At 44.9% G+C, this 16,671-nt stretch overlaps 1 protein-coding gene across 1 annotated transcript in view; it reads right to left on the reverse strand.

The window, feature by feature from the left end:
- Positions 1–1,539: 1,539 nt before the first annotated feature.
- The window catches only part of LOC126173939 (homeobox expressed in ES cells 1-A-like), a 29,648-nt gene continuing 14,516 nt past the window's right edge, over positions 1,540–16,671 (reverse strand). The window contains exons 2-3 of the mRNA XM_049920999.1: positions 3,586–3,770; positions 1,540–1,958 (exon numbers count right to left, since the gene is read on the reverse strand). Of these exons, the coding sequence (XP_049776956.1) occupies positions 1,584–1,958; positions 3,586–3,770 (560 nt within the window). The 3' untranslated portion in view covers positions 1,540–1,583. The remainder of the gene's footprint in view (positions 1,959–3,585; positions 3,771–16,671) is intronic.

Here is a 16,671-nt window from a genome sequence, read left to right on the forward strand (position 1 = left end):
CTCCTCATTAGGAATAAAATTGTCAAAATTGTATTTTATGTGGACAATTAGTGGGGTGACCTCAAGTTAATCTGGTGTGATATTCAGTTTGATTTTTTATTGATGTTAACAGCAAAATACACAGATTAAGCAGTATTTTTAGCCATTACAGTATGTGGCTGCTTTGTTACAGGACTGTGAATGTAGCTTATGTTAACCGTGGGATATGCTTCCCACAAAATATATTTCTTTACAGCATTTAAGGGAATATGTGTTACCACTTCTGTACATGCCTGGCATCAGGTGGCAGCTGCTGTTGTTGTGAAATATGGCCTTCAGGACTGTGGAAAGTATATATCCCACCAAACAATGGTGGTTTAATGGTTATTGGGAAGTATGGTTACCACAAAAGTAGTTTCTGGAAGGGGAGTGGAAAGTATACTTATCACAAAATTAATCTGTTATTTGTGGTCCTTGGGAAGCATACTTACCACCAGCTTAAGGGAATCACAAAGCTTTTGGAAATACTTCTTATCACCTCTGTCTTTATGTGACATCTTGTGGTTGTACACTGTGCCAGGCGTATAAAAACTGCTACAACAATCAGTTTCTGTTTATCACGGGATCACTACTGCTGTTGGAACACATTGCTTCACTTCTGCAATATACATTATTGTGACCTGTATCAGCTCATGCTTTTATTGTGTGATAAAGTTTCAAGGATTGTTTTCACATTGTGTCAAATAAACTTTAATATTGGTAACAAATATTTTTTAATAAAGTGAAAGAAAAATGAAATAGAAACAGGACACACTGTGCATTATTTTTTTTACATGTAATGGCAACACATAACAGCTCACAAAAGGCGAGTGGGAAATACATTTACCATCATAGTTTTAATGCCTGACAAAGGTGCCATGGTGATATATGTACCACCATATTTTTTGGTTCTAAATGACGAAAATAAAATTATCAAGAAATAAATATAGGAATAAATATAGTCAGTTGACAACAATTCTAATAGGATAGCAAAAAAATATCTGTGCTGAGTTTGCTACAAAAAATATACCCACAAAAGGGTTAAAATATGAAATTCATCTCATTAAGTAACTGGAGTAAATTACCACTTTCTCAGAATTATATTATTCCTTTCAGTACTTACTCGCAATAAGACAGTCATAAATAGAGGTGCAGTTCAACTTCAAGCTTCAGACTCTCACACTTTTGTAAAACTTTATGCACGGTGTAGAACTTGCAGACACAAGAAGGAAACATCACAAATAAACAATGTTGGGAAAGAAGCTTCACACACCAACACTTAAATTTTAGCTGAATATCACCTTTATTCATAATGATTGTACATTAATAGCCTTCACTTCTCACAAGATGATCATTTATATCTTAAGTATCTTGCTGAAAACTTCCAGCATTATATATTGCATAAAAATAGAGTCTTTGACTATTGTTCCGTTACCAAACTTTAGTTAGCTGACATTAAGCAAGTATGAGAGAATAATCACAACACTTTATATAATGTCCTAAACGTCACAAATGCAGTATGACTGCTGCTCCAATAAATAAATTCTTTTAGAACATAAAGCCATTCACACAGCACTAGCAATATGCTTATATTCAGAATCTGTGTGACACTGTTCAGTCGCCGGTGGTTGATGGTGTACTGTTCTCATACCTTCAACAGTAGTGCGATACAGCTGATAATTAGAAAAAGCAGAAACTTCAGAATTCAATGTTCTTTCGTGATGGGAAGCTGGAGGCAGCACTGAAGCAATCTTTGAAGACCTATATTGTGGTGATGGTGGTAATACTGCTGGTGGTGATGGTGATGGTGATGCTGATTGTGCTGTAGAATCCAGTTCAAGGTTGGCACTTCTGTTATAATCATTTCCTTCTTGCTGTATCCTTTTCATCTCTTCTTTACGTCGCTCTTTCGCCCGCCGATTTTGGAACCAAATCTTGACCTATACAATCAACATAAATATTGTTACCAAGTTCTTGTGATTCTGCAGTTACTGAAATTTCTCTTAAGAATTAGATTATGCACCATATATTTTAAATTATATGCTACTAAAATCCGAGGTTTTTTTTGTGAAAATATATCATTTATGTATTTAGTGGCAGCTTAAGGAACATTGGCAAAAGGAACTTCAACATCCCTCCATTTACACTACTGGCCATTAAAATTGCTACACCAAGAAGAAATGCAGACGATAAACAGGTATTCATTGGACAAATATATTATACTAGAACTGACATGTGATTACATTTTCACGCAATTTGGGTGCATAGATCCTGAGAAATCAGTACCTAGAACAACCACATCTGGCCGTAATAACGGCCTTGATACACCTGGACATTAAGTCAAACAGAGCTTGGATGGCGTATACAGGTGCAGCTGCCCACGCAGCTTCAACATGATACCACAGTTCATCAAGAGTAGTGACTGGCGTATTGTGACGAGCCAGTTGCTCGGCCACCATTGACCAGACATTTTCAGTTGATGAGAGATCTGGAGAATGTGCTGGCCAGGGCAGCAGTCGAACATTTTCTGTATCCAGAAATGCCTGTACAGGACCTGCAACATGCGGTCGTGCATTATCCTGCTGAAATATAGGGTTTTGCAGGGATCGAATGAAGAGTAGATGTAATGTCCACTGTTCAAAGTGCCGTCAATGCGAACAAGAGGTAACCGAGACGTGTAACCAGTGGCACCCCATACCATCACGCCAGGTGATACACCAGTATGGCGATGACGAATACACGTTTCCAATGTGCGTTCACCGCGATGTCGCCAAACGTGGAGGCTACCACCATGATGCTGTAAACAGAACCTGGATTCATCCGAAAAAATGACGTTTTGCCATTCGTGCAACCAGGTTCGTTGTTGAGTACACCATCGCAGGCACATCTGTCTGTGATGCAGCATCAAGGATAACCGCTACCATGGTCTCAGAGCTGATAGTCCATGTTGCTGCAAACATCGTCGAACTGTTCGTGCAGATGGTTGTTGTCTTGCAAACGTCCCCATCTGTTGACTCAGGGATCGAGACGTGGCTGCACGATCCGTTACAGCCATGCGGATAAGATGCCTGTCATCTCGACTGCTAGTGATACGAGGCCATTGGGATCCAGCACGGCGTTCCATATTACCCACCAGAACCCACAAATTCCATATTCTGCTAACAGTCATTGGATCTTGACTAACGCGAGCAGCAATGTCGCGATACAATAAACCGCAATCGCGATAGGCTACAATCCAACCTTTATCAATGTCGGAAACGTGATGGTACACATTTGTCCTCCTTACATGAGGCATTACAACGTTTCACCAGGCAACGCCGGTCAACTGCTTTTTGTGTATAAGAAATCGGTTGGAAACTTTCCTCATGTCAACACGTTGTAGGTGTCCCTACTGGCGCCAACCTTGTGTGAATGCTCTGAAAAGCTAATCATTTGCCTGTCACAGCTTATTCTTCCTGTCGGTTAAATTTCACGTCTGTAGAATGTAATATTTGTGGTGTAGCAATTTTAATGGCCAGTGGTGTATGTTTAATATTTTCTTGTCAGTGAAGTAATTGTGTGGCTTACCCTGTTGTATGATAGCTGTAACATAGCAGCTAGCTCAGAGATTGCAGTGGTACTGAGATAATTGTGACGTTGATATTGCTGCTCAAGTAACGTCACCTGCCAGCGGTAGAATGGCACTCTTGGTGTGCGGCCCAGTCGCCTCTGTCGTTGCATTTGATCCCCATCTTCAGCATTCCGCCGCGTACCTGCAAATAGTTGGCATTTGTTTGGTTATTTATGAACTTATTTCAGCTGGCAAGATTAGGGCCTTAGACCTTCCCTGGCATCAGACCAAAGATCTTTAAGGAGTGAACACTATAATGCACCCAATAGATAAATTGTCCATAATGATAAAGATAATAACAACTATAACAACAGATGTAGTAATGAATCCATAAAATTTAAGAAATATCAGTCTTATTAGTGCAGTGTTATGCAATTTCTATGCTACAAATGTAATTACATCTAATGGAAATAAACGGTAGCGCTGCAGGAGGAATCAAATGTTGAGGAGAAATTAACTGGTCAGTGGAAATGTTAGAAATCCTAGGGTAAGATTTAGCAGATGGGACAGAAGGAAGGAAACAGAAGGCCGGCCGTAGTGGCCGTGAGGTTCTAGGCGCTACAGTCTGGAACCGAGCGACCGCTACGGTCGCAGTTTCGAATCCTGCCTCGGGCATGGATGTGTGTGATGTCCTTAGGTTAGTTAGGTTTAATTAGTTCTAAGTTCTAGGCGACTGATGACCTCAGAAGTTAAGTCGCATAGTGCTCAGGGCCATCTGAAGGAAACAGAAGTATTTAGGGATGTGATGTATAATGGACTCTCTCTCTCTCTCTCTCTCTCTCTCTCTCTCTCTCTCTCTCTCTGGACGTGTGACGTGTCTCCTAACACTCAGTGACATTTCTCTGGTGTTTTAGCTGATATAATGTGTGGCTGGAATATGCCCAAACAAGTACTGTTCATCCCATGTTGCATGTTAACCTCCTTGTCATTTGATAAAGCAATCCCAAATTCATGTAGTACAATATTTTCTTGAATGGAATGTCTTACGAGGAACAGTAACGTACGAAAAATAACCAGAGCTCCAGTATCAAGTGAGTAACAGTGCTGGACCGTAGTGTTTTATTGGATGAGACAATCTGCGCAAGGTTTAGTAGAAGTGAATAAATTGTATTAGTTTCTGTAGAAATTTGAGTGTGTTGTTTTTGTGTGCCTTTTTCTCAAAGGAGTTGGAAGAGCATGCCTGTTGTGGTGTTGTATTTATTGGCAGAATTTGCTAGTAACCATTTGGAAGTAGTGTACTGGACTGTTAGTGGTGAACTTACATAGCTATTCGGTTCCTTATTATTGATTTGACATTGTGAGAAGTTTAACAATGTCTTGCAAGTCAAAGTGAAGCTGGTAATCCATACTGAAACTGATTTGATAGTGTAGCAGAGCAGAGAAATATTTGGGATCCAGCAATAAATGTTTCCAATTAAATACACAGAGCAGCACATTGCCAAGAGTGCAGTGACTTTGGCTGTGACCATGTGTGTGACTTAACACCACCTCGAAATCTTAGAAGCATGGACGAAAGAAAAGTTTTTCTCTGTATGTTTCTCATTCAAAGTTGAGTTTGATTTTGAAAGCAACATCATGTTAGTTCCTTAATTGCTTTTGGCCGTACAATAATATACACTTGCCCTTAATTTTTCCTTAAACTCGTGCAGTAACGTTAATGTAGTTTAATGACACCAGTCTGCATATTTCAGTATGAAGTTAGTGTACATATCACACAGCAACCATTTTGCTTAATGTGAATGCAAACTTTGGTTTGGATTAAATATTGAGAATAGATTTATTGTTGTTTTCATGTCCAATTCTTCCACTTTTTTACTCTTTCAGAAGGGTTACATTTAAATGAAAAACTGGTTTTTTGATTAAATAAAATTAGTAAAGCTGAAAATAAAATAATAGTGGCCTACTTCACACTTACTCATTGTTTCTTATGAATTACTGGGAAATATATTTTTTACCTTGCTTTTAGTATAATTTAACCAGTAAGACCATTGCATTTGAATCTATGTTATGTGTCATTTAGAGATATATGTCAAGCATCCCCTTACAACCAGTAGTTTTGGAGTGATACATATGGCTTCTGCAATCACCAATTGCTCCAGCATTCAACATAAAACTTTTGGCACCAAATTTTCATTATCATTATTAGGAATGACTTCAGCTGAGTCCGGAAAAATGGGGGGCATGTTGCAATTTCCGAGCCTGTTTCAACAAGGATTTGAAGAAACAGCTATCAGATTCAAATTTTAATTGGGTGCAGGTATTTTATTTTCTTCCGACTCTGTCCCATTGAATGGTGGCACCAAGAGGGCAACGTTTCTGGCTGCAAGCAATACAGGAACTATGTCCTTCATAGTTTCCACAAGCCACTTGCACTAGTGTTTTGGTGCTGTCTGCACATCTGGATCAGATTCGTTGATTTCCCCTAATGTTCAAAAAATGTAGGTACACAGTACAGTACAGAATGCAAGCAGCTGCTCCTGGGTCATCCACTAAATGGCATCCAGAGTACATGGCAGGCCAAGATCAACGCGCAGTGTATTAATATTCGGACAGGACGTTAAAATGTGGCGTACCGTCAGCAATTGCCCACATGGGCAGAACGGCTCCGGCACAGCCGTCAGCAGGTGGCGATGGCTGAACTGGCAGTGTCCAAATCGTAACCGGGCCAAAACGACCTCCTCCCACCGAGAAGGGCTTGAAGAGGTCGTCCAAGCCGTGGGAAGAGGTTTCAAGGCCCGAAGCTTGTTGTCCGTAAGTGTAGCCAATCGGCATGCCACAGCGATAAAATGCGCTGACAATTGACCCTGCTACAATCAGATGAAGGGACACAACAAGAAGCTGTCCAAGGCTGGAGGACCACAGCCTTGGCCGTGGCATCTGCAGCTTCGTTCCCAGGGATACCGACGTGGCCAGGAACCCACATAAAGGTAACCGGAGAAGTGTCATCCGCCAGCTGCTGAAGAGAGCGTTGGATCCGGTGCACGAAAGGGTGAATCGGATACAGATCACTGAGACTCTGGATGGCGCTCAGGGAATCAGAGCAGATGACATAAGCAGAATGTCAGTGGCGGCAGATGTAAAGAACAGCCTGGTAGAGGGCAAATAGGTCAGCTGTGAAGACCGAACAATGGCCGTGGAGCCGGTATTTGAAACTGTGTGCACCGACAATAAAAGAACAGCCGACACCGTCATTGGTCTTAGAGCCATCTGTATAAATGAAGATCATATTAATGAACTTCGAATGAAGTTTGACAAACTGGGAGCAGTATACCAAAGCTGGGGCATCCTCCTTTGGGAGCGAGCTGAGGTCAAGGTGAACGTGAACCTGAGCCTGGAACCAAGGTGGCATTTGGCTATCGCCCACTTGAAAGGTTGCAGGGAGTGAAAAATCAAGGTGCTGAAGGAGGCGACGAAAGCGAACGCCAGGGGGTAGCAGGGCAGATACATACAGCCTGTATTGACGCTCGAGAGAGTCGTCAAAAAAGGAACGATAAGACTGGTGGTCAGTCATTGACAATAGCCGACAGGCATACCGACAAAGCAGTATATCGCGCCGGTAGGTTAGTGGCAATTCACCGGCTTCAGCATGAAGACTCTCGACGTGACTAATATAGAACGCTCCGATTGCAAGACGTAACCCCCCGATGTATAGAGTTGAGGCGGCGTAAGATGGACGGCCATGCAGAGGAATATACGAAGCTCCCATAATCCAGCTCTGAGCGGACGATCGACCGATATAGGCGAAGTAGGATGGTTCGATCCGCTCCCCACGACATACCGCTGAGAACATAGAGGACATTTAGAGGACGGGTACAACGGGCAGCCAAATATGACACATGTGGAGACCAGCTAAGTTTCCTGTCAAATGTAAGACCTAAAATTTTTGTTGTCTCCACGAATGGGAGAGCAGCGGGACCGAGTCATAAGGACAGTGGGAGAAAGTCTTTGTAGCGCCAGAAGTTAATACAGACCGTCTTCTCGGCAGAAAAATGAAAGCCATTGGCGACACTCCAGGAGTAAAGACAGTCAAGACAGCGCTCCAGGAAACATGTACGCTGCGCGCTGCAATAGATAGTAAAATCGTCCAAGAAAAGGGAGCCTGATACATCAGCCTTCTCCAAACCAAAGAACACGGCCACGGTCGGGCGCTTCCGCAAGAAGTTATTCATAATGAAGGTCGACAAGGTAACCAGATGGTCAACAGCAGAGCGGCGCCTACGAAATCCACATTGTACATTGGTAAGTAGGCGTCGAGATTCGAGCAGCCAAACCAAACGAGAGTTAACCATTCGTTCCATCACCTTACAGACACAGCTGGTAAGGGAGATCGGTTGATAACTGGAAGGCAAGTGCTTGTCCTTCCCGGCTTAGGAATTGCGACAGCAATAGATTCGCGCCAGCATGTGGGAACATAACCCTCAATCCAGATGCGATTATAAGTATGAAGAAGAAAACCTTTACCCGCAGGAGAAAGGTTCTTCAGCATCTGAATATGAATAGAATCAGGCCCTGGAGCAGAGGACCGTGGCCGGGCAAGTGCATTTTCGAGTTCCCGCTTGGTGAATGGGGCATTATAACTTTCACAATTCGAGGAGCGGAAGTTAGGTGGCCTTGCCTCCTCTGCTTGTTTTCGGGGTTGGAAGGCAGGGTGGTAATGAGCGGAGCTCGAAACCTCTGCGAAAAAGTGGCCGAAGGCATTGGAGACATTCTCAGGGGCCACAAGGACGTCATTCGCGACCGTGAAGCCAGAAACTGGTGAGTGGACCTTAGTGCCAGATAGCTGGTGCAGGCTACCCCAGACGACAGAAGGAAGAGTAAAACTGTTGAAGGTGCATGTGAAAGCAGCCCAGCTGGCTTTCTTGCTTTCTTTAATAACACGACGACACTGCGCACATAATCATTTATAATTGATACAATTCGCCATCGTACGGTGGCATTTAAAGGTGCGTAAAGCACGTCGACGAGCACGGAGAAGTGTCACTACATGCTGCGGTCCACCAGGAGACCGGTTCACAATGTGGAGAAGAAGTAGTGTGAGGGATGGAATATTCAGCAGCAGTGAGAATGACTTCCATGAGGTGTGCGACATGACTGTTGCAGCTTGTGAAGGTTTGATCCTGAAAGGTCGCCCTGGAAGAGAAGAGCCCCCAGTCTGCTTTGGAGATGTTCCAACTAGTTGAGCACGGAGAGGGGGTATGATGCAGGAGATGGTTGACACAAGGGAAGTGGTCGCTCGAATACATATCAGAAAGTGCGTACCACTCAAACTGGCGTGCAAGTTGGGTAGTACATATAGAGAGGTTTAAATGGGAATAGGTGTGAGTTGTGTCTGAAAGAAAAGTAGGGGCGCAAGTATTGAGGCAGACAAGATTGAGGTGGTTGAAAAGGTCTGCTAACAGGGAGCCTCTCGGGCAGGATGCTGGAGAGCCCCAAAGGGGATGGTGGGCATTGAAGTCTCCAGTCAACAAAAATGGTGCAGGTAGCTGAGCAATAATTTGCATCATGTCTGCCCTGGTAATGGCAGACGACGATGTAGTGTAAATGGTACAAATGGAAAATGTAAAAGTGGGGAGAGTAATTCGGACGGCAACTGCCTGCAGGTCAGTGTGCAATGTGATGGGATCGTAGTAAATATCATCCCGGACCAGCAACATAACCCCTCCATGAGCCGGAATACCTGCCACAGGGGGTAGGTCAAAACGCACAGAGGCATAGTGTGCCAAGTCAATTTGATCGCATGGGCATAGCTTCGTTTCCTGGAGAGCTACGACGAGCGGACAGTGCAAGCATAGCAGCAACTTTAAGTCCCCTCGGTGGGAGCGAATGCCGCGAATATTCCATTGAAGAAGTGCCATCGTGAGAAGAAAAAGGAGAAGCAAGAAGGGGTCACCTCGAAGGCCGCTGAGGGCCTGGCTTCGAGCGAGCACTGCCGCCGCTGTCAATAGGTGGAGAGTCATCGTCCATTTGTTCAATAGGTTCATCGGCAATCTTGTTAAGATGGCTGGGAGGGGGAGCTTCCTCCGCCAGTGAACGGCCAGATGTTCGGCTACCAGTGGTGCGGCCAGGCGAAACGGATGACGACCTGGGGCGGCAACTGCTGGGTGGCACAGGAGAAGAAACGTGCCGTGGCGGAGAAGGAGAACTGTGCTTCCTATGAGCCTTCTTGGAAGGTCGTTTAGTCGAAGTACTGGTCGATGGCTGGGAGTTCGAGGTACGTAGGAAGTCTGCACGGGATGGTTCCTTCTTCAAGGCCCGTGCATCTGACTTCTGGGTCTTAGTCTTGGCAGAAGCTGATGATGGTGCTTGTGTCTTAGGGGTGACGGGAGGAAGAAGAGACATTGACCGGGCGATCTTAGCACTGGCCGAACGGACGACCGTAGTGCTAAAGGTCAGATCGCATGTCTGCATCGACACCTCCCTGGTAGTCCGAGGAGTGGCGAGGACAGTACTGTATTTCCCCGCTGGGAGCAGCGTGGGCTTCCTACTAGCAAATAGCTTGCGAGCAGCCGAGGTGGACACTTTCTCTGTGACCCGAATTTCCTGTATACAGTGTTCATCCTTGTAGATGGGACAGTCGCGGGAGGACACTGCATGCTCACACTGACAGTTCACGCAACGAGGAGACGCAGGTGGACAGTCGCCCTCATGGGCGTCCCTGCCACAAGTGACACATTTACCTGCATTACAAGGCTGGCGAGTGTGATTAAAACGCTGACACTGGTAGCAGCGCGTAGGTGTCGGGACATAGGGGCGAACAGAAATAACCTCATAGCCCGCTTTGATGTGTGACGGCAGCTGAACACTATCAAAGGTCAAGAAAAGTGTCCGGTTCATTGTTGACCTTTTTCATGACCCTATGGACAGCCGTCACGCCCTGCTCAGTGAGAAAAGACTGAATCTCCTCGTCAGTCAATCCATCGAGTGATCTAGTATATACCACACCACGCGACGAATTCAAAGTGCGGTGAGCCTCCACCCGGACACGGAACGTGTACAGGAGAGTGGCCCGAAGCAGTTTTTGTGCCTGAAAGGCGCTCTCAGTTTCTAATAACAAGGTACCGTTATGCATCCTGGTACAAGACTTGACAGATCCGGCTATGGCATCTACGCCCTTCTGAATAAAGAAAGGGTTGACAGATGAAAAATCCTTTCCGTCCTCAGATCTAGAAACTACGAGGAACTTTGGGGCAGGCAGTAGTACTTTTGTCACTGGTGGCTGGTCAGGTTTCCATTTTTGGGCAGAAGTCGAGAGAGAAGAAGAAGAAGAGAAAACCATTGTGGAGGAATCCCCCATGATTGCCAGCATCTCCGATGGCGCACTCCTTCCTTGTGGGGACCCTCTCAGAGGGCACTCCCGCCTTAGGTGAATGTTTACACCTCAGGTCACACCTCCCGATAAATGGACGGAGGGACCAATCGGCATGGTTGGAAGGTGTCAGCTCAGGCAATCACCCCTCCCTGGGCCTGGCCTTTACCTGGGGGTACGTGCGTGCCTTACTTGTCTACCCAGGGCGGGGAATTACGCGTTACCCCGTCACTGGCTATGCGTGCAAACGCGTGGGTCAGCCTTCAGGCACGCACAGGGAGGAAAGAAGAAGAGGGGAAAAAAAAGGAGAGAGGGAGAGAAAGGACAGACTGTCTCAAACACCGAGGCGGAGACCAGAGGGTGGACAAGAAGGCAAGGTAAAAAGTAAGGAAGACAGTGAGAGGGAGAAGGACAAAGAAAGGAACCAAACAAAGGAAGGAAGAAACCAGAATAAGCGAAAAACCAAAATGACCACAAATATGTCGTGGAACCGTCCGTCTCCAGACGCAGGCGCAAACTACCCCCTTGAGGGGGAGGGACTCCTTTTAGTTGCCTCTTACGACAGGCAGAAATACCTCGGGCCTATTCTAACCCCGGACCCGCAGGGGGGGGGGGGGGGGGGGAGACAGCGTTGTAGGCTCTCCCAGATGATGTTCAGTCTGTATATTGAGCAAGTCAAGGAGAAATTTGGAAAGAAAATTGAAGTTCAGAGCGAAAACATGAAAATTGTTTGGTTTGCCAATGATATACACTCATGCTCATAAATTAAGGATAATTGCAGAATGTGGTGCCACCCAACATAGGGAACACATTTGACACAGACTGTAAGTCCACAGTATTGATGATAACACATGCTACAAAATGCCACTGTTTTCTGCGCATGTACCCCCACATCAACATGGGATATGATCACCATGCACATGTACAGAGGCTGCTCGACCGGTTGACATACTCTGGTGTTTGCCTTCAGATGTTTCACACCTTACACGTCAATGGCCATTTATCCGATGGATCATGAAGCATAATTCGCCTGAAGAGGCCACCTGTCGCCACTCAGTGGATTTCCAGTTGCGGTACTGGCGTGCAAATTCCAGTCATCGCCGTGAACGAAGAGCAGTCAGCATGGGTGCCTGAGGCCCATATGCAGCAAGGTTTGCTGAGCAGTCAGTGAGGAGACACTGTTGGTTGTCTCTTGATTCATCGGGCGGTTATTTGCTCAACAGTTGCACGTCTTTTCGCTTGTACACATCTCCGCAACTGCCGTTGACCCCTGTCATGTATGGCCTGTGGTGCAGCGCAGTTGCCTCGGCGCCGTTCTGCCATGCACGGTATACTTTAACCTCGTCTGCAGGCGAACAGTTTACAATCTTAGCTGTCTCGGAAATGTTTCCACCCTTGGCCCTAAAGCCAATGATCATGCCCTTTTGGACATCAGATAAAACTCTCCATTACCGCATTACAACAGCGTCTGCACTGTTTTCCGCGTTCCCCCAACACACTTTGTATTCCCTCCATTGCCAGAGTTGCCACCTGTCTGTGGGTGGTGGTTATTTCACGTTGACGTCAAACACAGGCAGGCGGTGGTACATAAATGTGACTGGACCGTTATAAGCAGGAGAGCGTCTATTGTCGGACGAGAGGAAACATTTTGAAAACATCCACATCCATACTCTGAGGATCACTACACATTTTTATTGTGCCATTACATGCATGAACGGTACATGGGATGAACGACTGCTTATGTGTCTCCTTGGGTATTTCACTGACACTACAGAAGTGATACAAGGATGTCGATGACAATTTGCAACTTTCTTGCAGAATAAAACTGTTCATCGGACGGGGAGTCGAACCTGGGAAGTATAATGGGGGTACTTCCAGTATTGAAGCTTTGAGGGGGAGTCGTGTCATGCCTGGACAACTCAGTCACTAAGAGCATAGCCAGCGATACATATGGTACCGATTTCTACTCCTGATCCGCTCCACTGTTTTAATCTGAGAGGAAGATTTGAAACAGACATCCGACAATACAGAGTGAAGGTTTCATTCTGGAAACAATCCCCTAGGCTGTGGATAGACATTTCTTTGCAATAACACTCCTTCCAGGCGGTGCCGCAATATACGAGGGAAAACTTAAGTGACTGGGAAAGTGGGAGGAGTTACTGACCATGAAGTTATGATCAGTCGCCAACAGCATTCGGCACAGAATGCAATGTTCCAGGCTCGAATCTCAGTCAGGCATACACTCCCATTACACTCACCCCCCCCCCCCCCCGTGTTAGACAACTCCATGACTATTCGTGGTGCCCTATTTTGTATACCTCTGATGTCATTTATGTAATCCTATCCTCGTCAGATGAATATAGCGTAATATCAACAGCAACGTAAAATGGATTAAACGGAGTAAGATTCCTTCTGAACAGGAAGGCAGGGCAGAGACGGAACTATTAAGTTCAATGTCAGCATTATTCTCATCATAACTGACAGCAAACCAACGGCAACAACGATAATTCAGATATATAGGCTGACTTCACAGGAAAAAAAATGAGGAGATGGACGGAGTATACGGGGGAAGTTAACGGGTAACTTGATTTGCGAAAAAGGGGTGAAAATGGAGAAAAGAAACACTGTCGCAGAGGAACGAATAGAAGACAGAGTTACGGGAGAATATGGGCTTGGCGGTGTGAATGAGAGAGGAGAAAGTTTAATTGAGGACTGAAATAACTATCAGCAAAAGCGAATGCACTGTTCAAAACTCAAAAAAAGAGAGATCTACTTGGAAAAGGCCTATAGACGCGAGAAAATACCATCTAGATTACATTATAGTGATGGCAGAGATTCTGGAATCTGACATTGGATTGTAAGATGTACCTAAGCAGACAGAGAGATCATTAGATTGTAAGACGTACCCAGGAGCAGACAGAGAGATCACTATCCTGTTGTGATGAAGAGTAGGCTGAAATGCAGGAGAATCGTTACGGGAGAATAACAATAGTAGAAAATGGGAAAGTGTATTGTACACTGCTGAAACTGTAACTGAACGTGGAAATGGCAGTAATATAGTGGAACATTGAGAAAATACTGCAAATTTATGGAAGGTGTTACATGCAAGGACAGCATCGGACGGAAAGCATTACAGAGATCGCGGTGATCATGGTAGGAGGAAGGAAGTCAGCATAGGTCTTTTTCTGCAATGTCTAGAAACGCACTTGGACAATCACTATGAAATGCATGGCAGTGGGTACTTCCCATTTTGCCACATTTTAGGATATCTTCCCATTCTGTTCCCATACGGAGCGTGTGAATGATGACTGTGTAAGTACCTCTGTGACCACTACAGTTATCTTGTCTTCGTGGTTGCTATTGGAGCGATACATAGGGGGATGTAGTGTCTTCTTAGATTCCTCAGTGAACACTAGTTCGTAAAACATGAAATATTATCTTTCACGTAATATCTTCAAGTGTCCACCAGTTCAGGTTTTCGGCAGGATACATTCAGATGTCTGAGAAATTCCTTCAAAATAAAATTTTGTCCCTGCGACACTGAATGTGGTCTGGTGTCGCTGCGGCGCACGTTAAGTGGTAACAAAATTATATAAGCAGAACAGAGACGAATGGGGAATCATCCCAACGACGACACTGGCCACAGGTAGGGAAATGCACTGACATAAGCGGCTTTGACAGGGAGCAGAGTGTTACGGCGCAGCACCTGGGAACAAGCATTTTGGAAACATTGTAATTGGTCGGCTGTTTGCATGCTACTGTCATGAGTATCTATGGAAAGCGATTGAAGGACGATGAAACTATGAGTTTATGATAAGGTGTCGGACGTTCACGTATCATCACAGAGTGTGGAGGTCGAGGATTGTCCACGCTCATGCTAGAAAGCAGGACTGGAAGCGATCTGTGGCGGATCTGGCGACAGAGCACAATGCCAGTGCAGGCAAAAATATTTTGGAGCATATCGTTCTGCGCACATTGTTGAAAATGGGGCTCCACAGCTCACGACCGCTACGTGCTCCCATGTTGACCCAACGACATCATCAGTTACCATTGCAGTGGGCACGAGATTATTGAGATTCGACCTTAGTCACTGGAAACGTATCACCTGGCGGGATGAATCACGATCCTTGTTACACAAGGTCGGTGATCATGTACAGATGTGCCATCATCCAGGTGAATGGCTGCTCGAAACATGCACTGTTTAACTGACAGGCTGGTGAGTACAGTATTATGCTATGCGTGACATTCGTCTGGGCTTGCATGTCATATGTGGTAGTAATCGAAGGCACTGTGACAACTGTGGACCACGTGAATGTTACTGCGAATCAATAGCATCCCTTCATGCTTGATGCCATCCCCGACAGTGATAAAGTTTATTGTCATTGACACAAAACCACAATTGCGCTACAGTGGTCTGAGGAGCACGATAGAGAACACACTTCGATGTTTTGGCGACGAAATTCGCCTGACCGGAACCTAATGGAACAGGTCTGCATCACTATAGAGAGCCAGTTCCATGCAACCCTACGGCCCATAATTTACGGGACTTCTGTGAACTGTGTGCAGACATCCGGCGCCAAACATCTCTGGAAATATAAAAAATACGTATTGAATCCAAGCCATGCAGAACCGCTTCTGTACTGCATTCCAGACGCGAACCAGCTTGCTATTAAGGAGGTGGCCATAATTGCTTTGATCATCAGTGTAAGTTTCATATAGCGTGCACTGATTAATTATTTATATTCAAAAAGTGGGTCACGGTGCAGATACATATGTATCTGGGAGTTAACAAGGAATCTGTGCAGGCGTGAATCCATGATTTGATTCTGGGAAGGTTCACAGTTACTTAACGTCTCCTTACTCCCAAGCACACCCCACTCCCAACTAAACCAAATATAACTTGACGTCGTCCCCACTTTTAATGACACACACAAATGCTTACGATGTAAATAACGATGATAAAATAAGAACATGTGGGTGGGGCTTGAATGTATAAGTGAAGTTGACCCAATGGAGCAACAAACCAAAAGGCAAAAATTACACTTCAAATTATGCAAGAAAGAGACCAGATAGTATAGAACTGGATATCTCCCCGGTAATGATCAAGTGCACAGCTTCTGGCCCAGATACATGATCAGTCTTCATGTGAAAATGGTCGAACTATTTAACGCTATGCTATTGACAGGAAACACCTGTGAATGGCTAACAACTGGAAAACCGTATTTAATTAATATGGACGCAAATAAAGGAGTAAAACCCGGAAATTACTAGCCAATAACATGTTTGCCTATCGTGTTCAAGTTGCTGGTAGGCATTATACCGACAGAATTCAGGACTTTCTAGAAGAAAACTACGTTATTCCAGCTGAACGAAACTGTAACAGTGAAGAACCAGGGGCACGAAAGACCAATTCGCGATCGACGAAATGATTCTGGAGAACTGAAGAAGCCAGAAAACAAACGTATATGTAATCTGGATTGATTACAAAAAACCTTTTGCTCACTACACACAGTTCTATAATAAAGTATATGGAAACGTTGGTCGGCAAAAACATCAGGAAATTCACAAAAAAATCGACGGAACACAGGAAGAAATAAAAGTTACGGACTAGTCAACATCAAGAGTGTCATTTTCCAGGTGGACTCATTGTTCCCACTAGGCTTCCATCATTACTGTCTTTATTCCACTGTCAATCATCTCACAGAAAACAAATGTGGCATATCAAACAGTGACAATT

This window comes from Schistocerca cancellata, chromosome 1, assembly GCF_023864275.1.
Source record: "Schistocerca cancellata isolate TAMUIC-IGC-003103 chromosome 1, iqSchCanc2.1, whole genome shotgun sequence".
NCBI classification, from domain to species: domain Eukaryota; kingdom Metazoa; phylum Arthropoda; class Insecta; order Orthoptera; family Acrididae; genus Schistocerca; species Schistocerca cancellata.